This window comes from Macaca thibetana, chromosome 8 (assembly GCF_024542745.1).
Source record: "Macaca thibetana thibetana isolate TM-01 chromosome 8, ASM2454274v1, whole genome shotgun sequence".
Classification (NCBI taxonomy): domain Eukaryota; kingdom Metazoa; phylum Chordata; class Mammalia; order Primates; family Cercopithecidae; genus Macaca; species Macaca thibetana.
In genome coordinates, this window is record NC_065585.1 from 40,629,051 (window position 1) to 40,644,445 (window position 15,395).

The 15,395-nt window shown below is 34.5% G+C and overlaps 1 protein-coding gene across 2 annotated transcripts in view; it reads left to right on the plus strand.

The window, feature by feature from the left end:
• LRP12 (LDL receptor related protein 12) overlaps positions 1 to 15,395 on the plus strand; it is a 92,302-nt gene that overhangs the window by 58,659 nt on the left and 18,248 nt on the right. For both annotated transcript variants that reach the window (XM_050800686.1, XM_050800687.1), the window contains one exon: positions 13,389 to 13,524. In XM_050800686.1, the coding sequence (XP_050656643.1) occupies positions 13,389 to 13,524 (136 nt within the window). The remainder of the gene's footprint in view (positions 1 to 13,388; positions 13,525 to 15,395) is intronic.

Consider the following 15,395-nt stretch of genomic DNA (forward strand, 5'->3'; position numbering starts at 1 on the left):
TTAGCAGAGTATATAAAATAGACTTCAGATAGTTTTTAAGTATTGTTTAGGCTGTCAGAATTTTATTCTATCAAAGTCATCAGCCTTTCTTGCTTTTACGTATTTGCGTTTTATAGTTTCTATTCTAATATTCGAAGGCCTAGCACATTGCTAATCCTGTATGCCTTTTACAACTGTTAATTTGGTTGTGGCCTTTAAAATAGGGACATATTTTCTAAATTGCAGTAACTTTGCTTTCAGATTAGTTAACAACATTTTGTAATAATGGCGAGTACTAAATTAAAATGGCTTTTGTTTTTAACCACAGCTTTGGGCTTAAATATTTTAACATGGTATTTTGAAATTTTCCTGGAGGGACATCTAGTCTGATAAAGCTTTTATTATCCTAGAATGTTTAAGATCTTCCAAATAAAGAATTTGAAAGGAAATAAAGGTTAAATTTTAATTATCTCTGATAGAAGTTTACAATTATTTTTTAAATATAGAAAAGTTACATGAATAAGTAGCAGGTCAAGTGGTCCTTTGCACCTTTCCTATGTAATTTTAATATTATTTTACAGTTATTCAACTAGGTACCTGGACCTCTTGCTAAATTTACTAAGAAGAATTTCACTAGTTCTTTTGACCAGTGTTATAAAAATGTCTTTCATCCATGTTTGAAATGAAGAAAAGAAAGAAGGCTTATTACATTTTAGTTGATTATTAATACATTAGGGTTTTTAGGATTTCAGAATATAGAAATAGAACATAGTGTGAACCCAAGAAGCTATCCTTTGTATAAAGAAAATGAGTAGGGAATATGAGACAGTACATTCTTTATATAAAAAAAATTACTATAGGATGCTAATAATTTTTAAAGTCATTGTCTACCTTCAGAGTTTACTTCTGAGACACTTAAAGTTTTAAAGTAGTGAACTCCCTTTAAGTTTTGGAAAGGAAACTAATGGTGCTATTATTTCTATATTATGTACTCTAGTCTTATGGCCAATGTCTTATATGAAACATCTTTATGTTATATAATTGTAACCTATTTTATATTATATGTCAAGTATTTATTGAACAATTATGTATTTATAACAAAATAATTATGTTATATTTTTATGTTACATTACAGGTTGACTATCCCAAATCTGAAAATCCAAAAATCAAAATGCTCCAAAATCCAAAACATTTTGAGCAACGACATAACACTCAAAGGAAATGCCCATTGGAGCATTTCACACTTCAGATTTTTGGTTTTGGGATGCTCAGCTAGTAAGGATATATCTGCACATATTCCATAATTTGAAAAAAAATCAAAATACTTCTGGTCCCAAGGAATTTGGATAAGGAATATTCATTGTATGTTGTAATAAACAATAACCCCAGCGTTAGAGCAGCACATGTGAGTACCAGAACTATAGACAGAACAGGTTGTATTGTGACAGAGTATGCAGTGCTTAGATGGTAGAAGTGAAGTTCATCTGGATGGATATATCCATTTCATTGAGTGAGCCAAACCTAGTGAAGGTAAAAAGGCAAGTTCTGTTCAAGCATTTGACATTTTCTTTTCCAATCTGTAACTCTGGGAATGACTCTTCAAAGTGTGATAACATGTTGGTTATCAGTAATTTTTGCCAAGGCATGAATTTGAATGGAATGTACTATGAAACTGTTGTGCAAAAGCCAGTCACTTGGTCAATAAGCAAACTGTACTTGGGTATCAGTTGACTAATAGCCTGTTATAAGTAAGGGGGTGATTTGATATTAAACTGCAGTAATGGAAATACAGTATCCAGAACCAAGCAGATGATAGTTCTTCTTTAGTATTCATGCAAACATACTCTGGTATTGTTTATTTCTGGGTACCACCCTTGACAAAGGACACAGTAACTGGAACACTACTAAAAACTGTGTCAAAGCTGATAGAGATGGGTTACAAAACCATGAGCTCCAAGGCCAGTTTGTTAGCTTAAGTGATGATTTCTGCCTTACCTTTTTATGCTTCCAGCCAGAGTCACAGTAGCCTTCAAAAATTAGTAATTTTTCCCATTCTGGAAATAGTAGTAGTTTGCTTTAGCCTTTTAGTCTTCTGTAGTGCTTAAAATCGGAAAATGTAGGTACCATGTCAGTAATTTTTATACGCTTGCAGGAAAAAAAATTGCCCTCATAAGCCCTTTAAAAATGGCATAAAAGTATGCATCTTCTCTATTCATCTGATGTTATACATTGTTAGCAAAATCCTAAATTATTCTTACTAAGAAGTTTCAGGGTGAAGCTGGCTAGTTAGTTCCATTTTAGGTGGGTATATTCAGTGTCTTTGCTCTCCTCATCTTCATTCATACTGTGCTATGACCCTGTGGGGTTTTTTTGTTCTTTTTTGTTTTTTCTCCTTCTCTATCTATATTTTTGTCTCTTCTGACTTTATGTTTTGTTTTATTGCCATATAACCCTTGATTATAGTTTGTTTGTTCTGAACATTAGTGACTTTCAAGATACCAAGAAATTACCTGCCTTGATTACAGCCGATAGCCAAGTAAAATATTTTGGTCCTTAAAAAATGTCACTTAGAATAATAAGAATAAATATATGGCTGTATTCAGTCTTAAATGTCAGTACTAATGCGGAAGAATATTCATTTAAATTATAAACAGCTGGATATAAGATTTCCTACTTGCCATGGCACTTGCAGTTTCTAATAATAAGTCTGAGAGTAATGAGAGTCTTAAGTGAGAGTGATGGATTAATATCATTTTTTTCTGCTTGCCTGATTCTTGACTTTCAAGTCATAATTAAAACCTTTCCCATCTTAGGCTAGTAAATATTGCTACAAGTTGAGCATCCCAAATCTAAAAATCTGAAATTTGAAATGCTCCGGCATCTTTTAGAGCACTGACATGATACTCACAGGAAATACTCATTGAAGTATTTAAGATTTTGGATTAGGGATGTTCAACCAGTATATATGCACAAATATTCCAAATTTTGAAATCCAAAACACTTCTGGTCCCAAGCATTTTGGATTAGGGGTACTCAACCTATGTTCAAGTGCTAGTTAATTATTCCCATACAGGGAGAAGTTCACTTTTCTAACTTCTTTTTTAAAAAGAATGAAGTTTGGAGTAATTCTAAGGAAATCTTACTCATGTTCAATCTCTGTCCCCTTCCAGCTCTGTCCATCCTCAAAATGTTGACTGTTGTGACATTTCGCATTATGACACAGCTTGGCTCAGGTGCCAGGGAGTCAGAAAACCCCATTTAAAGAGTCTGGAGGGTCAGAGAAATCAAGACACTATTTAGGCAACAAGCGCAGTCAAGATACAGGAAGAGGACTTTTGAATCAAGTCATTTCTGCCTAGCTGTGGGCATATGTTTCCGGTTCAGGTTACAGGGCCTAGTTATGTTATACATGACATTTCAATGAGGGCAACTATAGTACTCTAACTTATTTTTCTTGCATATTCCAACAGTTGGTCACTTGCCATGTATTCTCAGTGGCCCATAGACTCTATGCTGAATATGCCTGCTTTCCAAACTGTCCATTTTTAAGTGTCTGTCCATTGCTCTTCCTTTGAAATGTCTCCCTCAGCCTCCACTTCATGCCCTTATTGCTTCTATTCTACTCCTTGCCCTAAGCATCTTACCCATAATTAACTATATATATATATGTTCTCTTATTAAAAGTAGGTTCTAGAATGCTGTTTATAACATTTTTAATTCCAAAGATACTAAGAAGCTGGTCAGTCCTGCCTATAGTTCTTAGATAATGGAATCAATCTTTAGAAATTTCAAAACTACTAACTGTACTTACGTTCTCTGTGTTATTATAGATTATCTACCCTTTTCATCCATGTTAATGTAGGACCAATAGTTCGTTTTTCTAGAATAGACCACTTTTGTCATTTAAATGCTATTGAAGCGGCTCCCTTCCACCTCCCTGGTAATTTTTCCAGATGTCATAGGGAGTTCTTTAGTGGGCAGCAGTTTGCCTTAGTGGTTAAGAATACAGCTTGTATGAAGTCTCTTGCCTGAGTTCCATCCCAGCTCTGACACTTACAGCTTTTTTGTGACCTTAGGAAAATTACCAAATTTCTCTATGCCTCCATTTTTTTCTTATCTGTTAAGTAGGGATAATAATAATAAGCATTAAAGTACCTGACAGGTAGTAAGTTCATTAAGTATTAGGTAATTTTATAACATTATCATCAGCTGTGGATCCAGGGCCTGCATACGTGCTTCACTTTAATGATACTTACAGTCCTTGGACTTAGAAACCATACATTTCTGACTTGAAGCAGAAATCTCATCCTCAGCACTGTGTGTCATACTTAGTCTCTAAGTTTTCAAACTGCTATTATTTTCCTAAATTAACAATAGTCCAGGAGGTATCTGATATCTGATGCTAGTCATCTAACTACAAACTCTGGTTTTTCCATGTTTGGGTGCCTCTAGTTGTTTGCATAAGCATAGTATTTTCAATGTATTGGATGATTCCCTTGTTAACTTTCAGAATAATTTTTACTCTAATCCCATATGGCCATTCAACAGACACCATTTGCTTACCAAATTTTTATTTTGGAGATGGTGGGGTTTTTTAGTACATTTATTTCCATTGGAATCAAATCCTTCTTACTAGTTGTCAACACTTGGAATTGCTTTTGTACTCATCAGCCATAATGGAATTAATATTCTTTATAATACACTCTATACAGTACTCTGAAAAATGAGATGGCCAAATGACAGTAACCACTGTTACCTATATATGCTATTATCCTTTGCTTATGAACAGAGTGAGCATGATTTTACTCTGTTGTGAAACTTTCATAAAGTAAAATTGTACAAAAAGATGAGTTTTTGTAATTGCCTTTTAGGTGATCTCTTTGCCTCACTGGTTTCTCTTCCCTCAATAACCTTTACAAAATACTTGGATCACATAACTTCCTTTTGTAGTAGGTCTATCTTGGCTTGACTACTGTCTATAGAATTGGGTCAGTAAATTCTTTTAACTAGTTTAGAGTATGCTTTTCTGTAGCTCTACCACCTTCTCTTCTATGAAAGAAATCGTTTGTGCATAGTCAAGCAGAACCTTCCCTGTTCTATACTTGGCATAATGCAGGTTTTTGGTCAGCCTTTGTTTCTGTTTAATAACACCATGTGTTTAACTGAACATGTGACACTTTGCCTAAAATTACTTGTTATGCATTATATCATGTAGTACTGTATTATCTGGTATGATGTCATATTAACTATTAAATGCTTCTTGAATTCAGTTAAGAAGTACATGTCATTGTTATAAAACTACAATTTCCATGAGAGCACGAGTTCTCTATTTCTTTTGTGCCCTTCATATGTGTCTTATGAAGTTAGGTGGTCAGTAAACATAAACAGACACTTACTTGCATTTCAGTTTTGTGATTTATTAAAATCAAAATCACAAAGATTTCACATAACTTAGTCTCAACTACTTTTTGTCATAAAGTATCAATTCTTGTTAGTTTAAAAAAACCCAGTTCTTCATCTGTGGAACAGGAAATTGTACTTTTTCTTTGACAGTAGTTCAGCTCTAATTATAAATATCTTTACTTAATGTTTTTTTCTGTGATTTTTTAGGTGTTTTGAAACTATGAAATCTCAGATTGCAAGACAGCTTGAAATTATTTTGAAGTGATCCTCCCTCTTTCATGTGTCCTCTTAATAGAGGTTGTTTGAGCACTTCCAATTTTTTAAATAATTGATTTAAAGATAATAAGTATGATGCATTAATCTAGTTTTAAAACAATAGTCCTATGCTTTCTGTAGGATTATTAAAATAGTATAAGTATAAACATGAAGAGTCTTCAGTGTTTCTTCATCAGTTGATCTTGCCCTGTTTTCTAAACTATACAATGAGATCTTTGTATTTTAAACGAGAAAACTAAAACCAAAATCTTAAGAACTCCGTCAGAGAATCTCTACCTATTCATTCTTCAGTTAATTCTCCCTTTCTCAATTGACAGCATACATGATAAATTTTAAAAATATGTATTCAGTTAATCTTTCATATAGCTTAACCATTATTAGCATTATAATAATGTCATTGTCTTTTTCCTATACGCTAGATCAACTGTAAATTAAATAGGCTTTTGTGGGGGCTAGTCACATAGCCTGTGTGTTCCTACTGAAAAGATGCTATCCACGTTTGAAAGTTGCTATCTTTTGAATAAATATTTAGAACCTCTTTAATTTGGGGATTTCTATTTCTGGGGTTATAGGAAATTTATAAAAAGTAGAGAATGTAGATCGTCATTATTCAAAGTACTTGAATATTTGTTTATATCAAAAGATAACTGACGAAAGTAAATTAGATAGATGATTTAGTTGATACTGGCTGGGTGTGGTGGCACACACCTGTAATCCCAGTATTTTGGGAGGCCAAGGAGAGTGGATTATTTGAGTTCAGGAGTTTAAGACCAGCCTGGGCAACATAGGGAGACCCCATCTCTATAAAAAAAAAAAAAATAGTAAATTTAAAAAGTTGATGCAAGTAATTAAGAGATGTATTAAGGAAGCAAAATGAACAAAGACTAACAAGGCTTCTGAGAAAATAGTGTTGGCGTAGATCACTTACGACTACATACCTTTTAAGTATAACCCTATTAAATAAAATATCAATACAGATACTAGCACAGTCAAATACCTGTAGACATTTACAATTAGAATCAGTCTATATTCTGCAGCCATATATGCATAGGTTCATGCTCCCCTACTTAAAGGTATTTGCTTCTAATGGAGACTAATTTAATCAAAATTAAAAATACACGTCAGGCATATATCCCTCATCAATTAAGTTGTTTTGTTTTCATAGTGGTGTGATGTCTTCACATTTCCATCTGCATTTTGCAACTTCCCAAGATAGCTTAATATAGACAAAAACCAAGGAGTTATTTTAGCCAAAAAAAGTAACCACATTTTGCAATAAAGAAAGGCAGTTTCTATAGGGTTTTCATATTTTTTCTTAAACTCTGAAAACTTCTACTTCTGGTTATTTCAAATCATTAGCATGCTGGGAATAAGATCTTACACAATTCTGCATAGTACTGACAAGATTTATTTATTTGCCAATTACATATAAACTAATTCTTAAGGACGAATTAGCCAGATCATAGCTGAAATAACTATGTTTAAGCAATAGAAAAGGTATGAATAGAATGAATGTAAGCAAAAGAAAGTCAAGTTTGATGTATTTTAAACTGGGAGGATAGTCAAAATGTAGAAAGATGAAGTTCAAGCCATGTAAAGATTTTGATTTCAAACAAAAAGAGATTTATTTCCTAAAGTAAAGTTTTGTGAGTATGTGTCTCAACCCTATCCTTCCCATGGCTTTTATCTGTGTCAGGTTAATCATGACATTTTCTCATTCTTTGCAGTGCATAACGGTGCCTAGCACTTACTCAGTAAACAATCCCACGTCCTCTTTCAGTCACTGTCCTCTTTCTTAGCCTGAAAACAGCCTTAGTAGCCATCTCAATACAGCATTCCAGGCATTACTACCAACCCATCTGATTTGGCATATCATGTAATATTGTTTACTGACAGTTTACTGTAATGCAAGCAGTGTGCTATGTCTGTTAACAAAATAATTGTATATAATCCTTGGAACACCCTGTGTACTAGTATTTTAATCCCCATTTACAAGTGAGGAAATGGAGACTGAAGTTTGTTTTTTGTGTGTGTGTCTGTTTTTTTGAGACAAAGTCTCGCTCTGTTGCCTACACTGGAGTCAGTGGCACGATCTCAGCTCACCGCAACCTCCGCCTCCCAGGTTCAAGCAATTCTCCTGCCTCAGCCTCCTGAGTAGCTGGGACTATAGGCGTGCACCACCACACCTGGCTAATTTTTTTTTTTTTTTTAAAGTAGAGACGGGGTTTCAGCATATTGGCCAGGCTGGTCTTGAACTCCTGATCTCATGATCCGCCCGGCTTGGCCTCCCAAAGTGCTGTGATTACATGCATGAACCACCACACCTGGCCCGAGACTTAAGTTTTATCTATTTTATCAATATTATAATAATAAGCCACCTCAAATCTATAATGTAAAATGAGTAACAGTAGTATAAATATAATAAACTAGGAAAAAGGAAATTACAGATGATAGTAGGTACTGGAGCTGAAGTATTAATGATAAGTTGGGACTGGGAAACAATTTATAAAGCTTATAAATAATGAAATAATGAAAAAATGGAAGACCCAGAGGAGATCCTTTGGAAGATTGGGACAGATTTGTAAGAGATAAAACAGGACTTGGTTCCCTAACACGTGGAGAAGGCAGGCTCAATTTCTGACTGAAATTTCCAGTTTTAATCTCTGTGAGGCCTAACTTATTTCCTGTCCTTAAAAATTCTTGAAAACGCCTGTGGTATTCTTCAGTTTCTTTTTCCTTAAGTACCTATTCCATCAATCAAATGCTGCACAAGACGACATAGATTCAGAATATAGGATATTCTGAAGACGAATTTGGGAAACACACAGGTCTGATCATGTTGAATTTGAGGTTAGAATGTCCAGTGGGCATTTGACTGTTCAAAGCCTCTGGGTTAAAAATTTTAAACTCTTGACCGTAGTTGAAATTGTAAAAGCGAATGAAATCTTCTATTGAGAGTGAGAAGAGCAGAGGGCTTTGGAATTAACCATGAATTCCAGGGGCTGGCTGTCTGACTGGCCAAGGACAGAGGATCTAGAGCTAGAAAATTAACACAGAATAGAGTTAGAAGGAGAATCAGAGGAGGTGATGTCCACAAAGTCTGGGTAGTACAGTTCCAAGTCTGGGTAGTCAGTGTCAAGTGCTCCAGAAAGATCAAGTACCTTGGGAATGAGTATCCATTGCATTTAGCAGTGAGGTCACTGATGACCTTTGCCTGCTAGCGTGGTTTCTGTGGAGATAAGGTCAGAATTGAAAGTCTATTTCAGTGGGTCAGAGAGAAAATGCAAAAGAAGAAAATGAAAAATTTATCATTGTATCCCAGTGAGCTATCAGAAATATAGTGGGAAGAGATGCATGATTGAGGGCTGAAATAGACCTTAGAGGTATTCAAATAGCAACTCCTTATTTCAACACCTGAGGAAATTATTAATAGCACCCCCCAAAATTTAGTAGTTTACATTGTGATAGAACAGACATTGGCAGATAGACAGCATCTAGGTCTTCTCATTCCAAATCTGCCAGTATACAAAGGCAAACTCTTAACCCAAAAAGGAGTTAAAAATTGCTTTAATAGTTTCCTTTGACTTTTGAAATGTGTTATTAGGTATAGAAAGGAATACATTATGGCTGTGCTAGAGCATATTTGTCTACATACTCAGTGTATTGTACATGCGAAAATAGGTTGATAAAAAGCCACTGGCTAGATCTGGAGCCAAATTCCAAATTCAGTCATGTTGGAAATATGCATAACTAAATCAATATATATATGTATAATTAATTCAGTAAGAAACTTTAGGATACTATGGTTTTGTTTTTGATTAGGAAGAATCATTAATATTTTGAAATAATGTTATAAAAGTACATATTGAATTAGAAATATAAATATTGAATCGTATAATAACCAATCTTATTTAGGGGTGGTATGTCTTATCCTTGGGCAGTTGTATGAAAATAAAATATTCACAAAATGTATTTTTGAGTACCATACTAGAATCTTCGGTTTTTGGTATAAGAGCACCACCTATGGGTTTCTCATGTACTTGAAATTTTTTTCCTAAAACAAAACCTAATAAAATTCTTTCTAGTTTTTCCCTATAATTAGAATATCGATTTAGTCAAAGGTTAGGAATGTTCTTTGTCATAGATTACTCCCACCTTGTTTTTGGCTATATGTCACTGCTGTTAAACCATTTAATAAATAGTTGAGTACTTAATATGCTAGTACAGCGTTATAATTCTGAGTTGAATGTAATTTAACTCAAAATTGTATTCTCTTTAATGTAGGTGAATCTTACATTAATTCAATGAATTAATACAAATGAACAATTTTCCATATTCTGGGGAAAGGGTACTGATTGTTTTTGGCTGTTTATTTATATGTTTGTTTATATTTTCATGAACTTGAGATTTCCTTTAGCTTACTACTACTCCAGAATGCTATGGTAGGAGATAATGAAAAGTCTCGCTCTGTCACCAGGCTGGAGTGCAGTGGCGCTATCTCAGCTTACCGCAGCCTCCGCCCCTCAGTACTCCAGACTGTACTCCATCCAGTCTGGAGACAGAGCGAGACTCCATCTAAAAAAATATCACTCAGATTCAAGCGATTCTCCTTCCTCAGCCTCCTGAGTAGCTGGGACTACAGGCGCACCACCACACCCAGCTAATTTTTGTATTTTTAGTAGAGACAGGGTTTCACCGTGTCCAGGAGAAAAGAAGGTGTTATAAATAACTTAGCTATCCTTTTATTAAATTATTGTAATAATAACTCAGAGCAAAGTGGAAGCAAACTGGCAGTTTATTATTAATAAACTCTTAAAAAAGAATTACATTTGAATACATTTAGTCTTTTTCTAAAACATCATTTATTAAAATTAAAAATTTTTTGTCAGGGAGATTTACTAATGAAACAGCAGCAAAAAAAAAAGGGAAGCTTTGACTATGCCTTGGCAATGAGATGAATGCTAAGCCCTTGATGTATCTGTGTGCTGTATGCTATCAATCTGTTCTGAAAGCGATTCAAAACAGATTCCCTTTGGCAGTGGACCCTGATTCCAGGGCAGATCCATTTTTAGATACGAACTTTTTTTCTGCAGTAGAATATACTTTTAAGGCTCTGATGGCATGTTTTCTTCAGGGAATAGGTTATTCTATAGAAATAAGGATTGACTTTAAGTAACATAGCTTGTTTCATTTTGATCATTATGGATAAAATTCTTTAAATTACATAGTATACTTCCTAGCATTCTTAACCTAAATTGAACAGAGTATAAGCTTTGTTACGGGAAAAAAAAAAAAATTGCCGTGCATGGTGACATGCTCTTTGTTGTCCCAGCTACTCAGGAAGCTAAGGCAAGAGGATCACCTGAGCCCAAGAATTCAAGGCTGTAGTGTTCTGTGCTAATGCCTGTGAATAGCTACTGCACTCCAGCCTGGGCAACATAGTGAGATCTCATCTCTTTAAAAAAAAAAAATGCTGGGCATGGTGGCTCACGCCTGTAATCCCGCACTTTGGGAGGCCGAGGCAGGCAGATCATGAGGTCAAGAGATCAAGACCATCCTGGCCAACCTGGTGAAACCTCTTCTCTACTGAAAATACAAAAATTAGCTGGGTGTAGTGGCTCGCGCCTGTAGTCCCAGCTACTCGGGAGGCTGAGGCAGGAGAATTGTTTGAACCCGGGAAGCGGAGGTTGTAGTGAGCCGAGTTTGCACCCCTGTACCCCATCCAGCCTGGAGACAGAGCAAGACTCCATCTAAAAAAAAAAAAAAAAAAAAAGTTATTTTTCCAAGTTACAATTGTAATAGTGATATTTGGCCATCTCTTGGGTTACCTGATTTTTAAACTACAGCTGAACTTAAAAAGCACTGGAGTGCAGGCCGTGTATTATACCAGTCATTTTGCCTATACCGATTCATTATTCACTTAACAACTCTTAGATCAGTATGAATATTAATTTATTATGACAACATACAACAGTCTTACCTTTTGAGAGACAGGCAATAATGTGTAAATTATGAGCTCATGGTTTTTGAGTTTAGTATGTACTGTTTATTGTGTTTCTGAAAACTTACTCATCACTTCTGATAACTGTTTATGTATCCCTGGCAGCTACTCTCCCCACTTCTAATTTTCTGCTTCTAATCTGCTGTTACTTTAAAATCAAGTAATCTAATTTGTTGAAGTTGTATTAAATAAGAGGTTCTAGGATTTTAAATTCTACTAAAGGCTTAAACATCACGTATTTAATTGAGAGAGAATAAATTGTCACATTATCAACTGAATTCTGGACAATGTTAACTATTTACAACGAGAGTTCCAGATAATGCAAGAATAATCCAGGAAAGTATTGGTATTAGTTTTAATTTATTCTATATGCATGAAGATTTTCCTCTGTGATATGCAGATATCTAATCACATGATGATATTTTAAGCACTATTTCAAGATTTTACTTTTAAATAATGTAGGAATCATTAATAACACTGTAATAAATAGCTTGGAAGTATTAATGGAATAAATTGAAGAACTGCTTTGCAGTAATTTTGAATGTTTTACTATCTTTATTCAAACGTCCACTAACTTCTTAACAAAAATTACAATCCAGCATCTTATTGTTAGGCTTATTTAGAGTACCCTAAAAGCAGCATTATGCTCCTAAGGATGTAAACAAAGTAGGTGAGCAAATATTGGAAAGGTAGTTTATGACAAAGAAAATAAACTTGAAAGATGAGTTTTGAAAAAAGATGGGTAGATGGATAGATCAATCTCCATGGCCAAAGCCAGTAATCTTGAACTCATTCAGTGATCCAGGTGGAAATTTCCTTGCCTGCCCAAAACATGTACGGTAGTCCCTCCTTATCTGTGGGGGATACCTTCAAGATCCCCAGTGAATACCTGAAACTGCAGAGTACCAAACCTGATTGCTGTCCAATATAATGCCTTTTCCATCTTAACTAAGCACTTAGGCACTGTGGCCATTAACTTTTGCAGTTTGAGGTATCACAGCAAAACTAGCGTGAATTTCTTTTTCCTTCTTTGTAATTTCATGGATATAAGATTCATTCTTTCTTTAGAGCTCAGACACCTCAGCATATGATTTTTTTTCTGTTGTTGAGAACTTTCACCTTTTCACTTAATGGAAGCACTTTACAGCCTCTCTTTGACATATCTGAATTACCAGCATCACTGCTTTTGTGCTTTGAGACCATTCATAATGGCAAAATAAGGGTGATGCGAACACAAGCACTTCAATACTGTGACAGTTGATCTCATAACTGAGATGGCTACTAAGTAACTAATGGGTGGGTAGCATACACAGCGTGGATACACTGGACAAAGGGGAGATTCATGTCCCAGGAGGGACAGAGCGGCACAGCAAGAGATGTCATCACTACTCAGAACAGCACACAATTTAAAACTTAAGAGTTGTTTATTTCTGGAATTTTCCATTTAATATTTTCAGACCACTGTTGACTCCAAGTAACTGAACAATGGAAAGCAAAATGTCCGACAAGTGGGGCTACTCTATTTAATTGGAATAAGAAACTTTATCTAAAAGGGAGGAAATTGAAATATCTCATTAGAATAATAACTTTTTAAAGTTGATACTACCATATCTTATTAGATATTATTTGATGTGTAAAGTTTTTTGGTTTTTAAAAAATAAACACTGACTTACCTAGTACTATTTTGAATGTATAATAATAAGCAAAGATTGCTTTGGCTGTCTTCCAGCTTGTGGAGAGACTCCAGAGCAAATTCGAGCACCAAGTGGCATAATCACAAGCCCAGGCTGGCCTTCTGAATATCCTGCAAAAATCAACTGTAGCTGGTTCATAAGGGCAAACCCAGGCGAAATCATTACTATAAGGTAATTCTACCTTTCTGTATTACTACATAATTTATTATAAAACATAAATTCCATTTTCATTTATTATTACTTAACATGCAGTAATATAAAAAGAAGTCTTTTCAGGAGATGTGATAAAGAACAGCTAATGGTGTCATCTTAAGAGTAAGAATAACAGCCCATCTGGTATGTGTTTTGACTATTTTCTAAGGGTGGTAATGTATTTGCATTGAATCATCTATATTCTTCTAAGCTGCTTTTTAACAAAAGATACACATTTGCAAAATAGCCTATTAGGGTCAAGACTAATCTTTGGCAGTGGAACAAACAAATAAACAAAACTCAATAATTCACTTGGATATCGAGCCCTTAACCTTTGTCTCATTAGTAGAGCCTTCTACCTAAATAAGTTAAAACACGATTGTCATGCATGTCTGTATATGTGTATGTATGTATAAAACTTGAAACAAGCTGATAATGGAGAGTTACTATATCTAGAAAAATCTTTTATTGTAACTTCGAAACAAAAGAGCATTTGTTAAGAATACAAATGAAAGGCTTTCTTAAGGGAAATAACCATAAGTTTAAGATTCTAAGAATAAATGTGACATATAAATAAGGAAGGTTAAGATTAAATTTTAAAACATTTAGCAAATTACTTGCAGAAAAAAACAGTATGGGAATAAGATTGTAAAGAATATATTTAGTAGAACTAGATATTGCTTGCTTAGGAAAATTCTATCAAGGCCATTAGGAAAAAAATGTTACCTACGGCGGGGGAAAAAATAGTGTGCCTGAATGAAGAACTGCAGTTGGAACAAAACACAAATAAGAATGTCATTTCCATCACAGAGACAGTGTAGCACAAAGGCACCTTCAACGTGCTTTCGTGTGTAACATTGTATGGGTAGGAGGCATAGAATTTTAGATTTAGAAGAGACTTTGGAGATCATAAACTCAAATTCCTTCATTTTACATTTTTAAAATAAGACTTATACATTTAGCCTACTTTCTCATCTTTGTTCGTCTTCCTTTTTTGTATATATTAACTAATGAGGAAACCAGTCTCTCCTGAGAAGCATAACTGTCATCTATCTCCTTTTTTTGGTGGAAGCCATAAACAAGGGCAATAGTTTGTTTTCCTTTTATTTTCCTGTACCCTACATTACCTCTTCTGGAACCCTGGAGCTTGGCACATACAAAAGCTGTTATTCTCCTCCTCCAGGCAGTGTTTTTCTCTTGCCTGATTGAGTGGTAGAATGCACCATTAAGGTTATCTTTCTGTAACAGTGTCAGTGTTGAAATGTAAATATACCTATTTTCTGTTACTTGTTGTATGACTGTGTGTTTGCAAAATAACATTTTTACCACATATTGGGAGTTTGTTAGCATAAAACTAGAATTTATAGAGACCTTCACCTTTTAACCTAAAAATTAAACTTACAGCTTATAGTTCAGTTTTGTAAAACTTGAAAATCTTACCAGCACAGAAGAGATTACATTGAAATACTGCCATCTGGTTTTGATAATGTATTGGATCCTTGAGATTTCGTGAAGTAAAATACACTGAAAACCAAGCACAGTACTAAAATGCAGAATAAAATTGAAGTGAGCTCTACAGCTAAAGGAGAATTTCCTCAATTCTGGAAGGAAGCAGTGAATTTGGAGGTATACAGACCAGACGGTGATTTTAGTAATTGTTCAAATTCTTTACTGAAGTCATTATCATGTTAATACCATAACTTTAAAAAGATGACACACATGCATATACACAAAGACAAGTTTTACATATGATTATCAATGTATAATCTTAAATGATTCAAAAGAATCATATGCATAATTAAGTGTAGCTCTTTTAGACATACAAATGAGTCAGTATTAGGAAATATTAA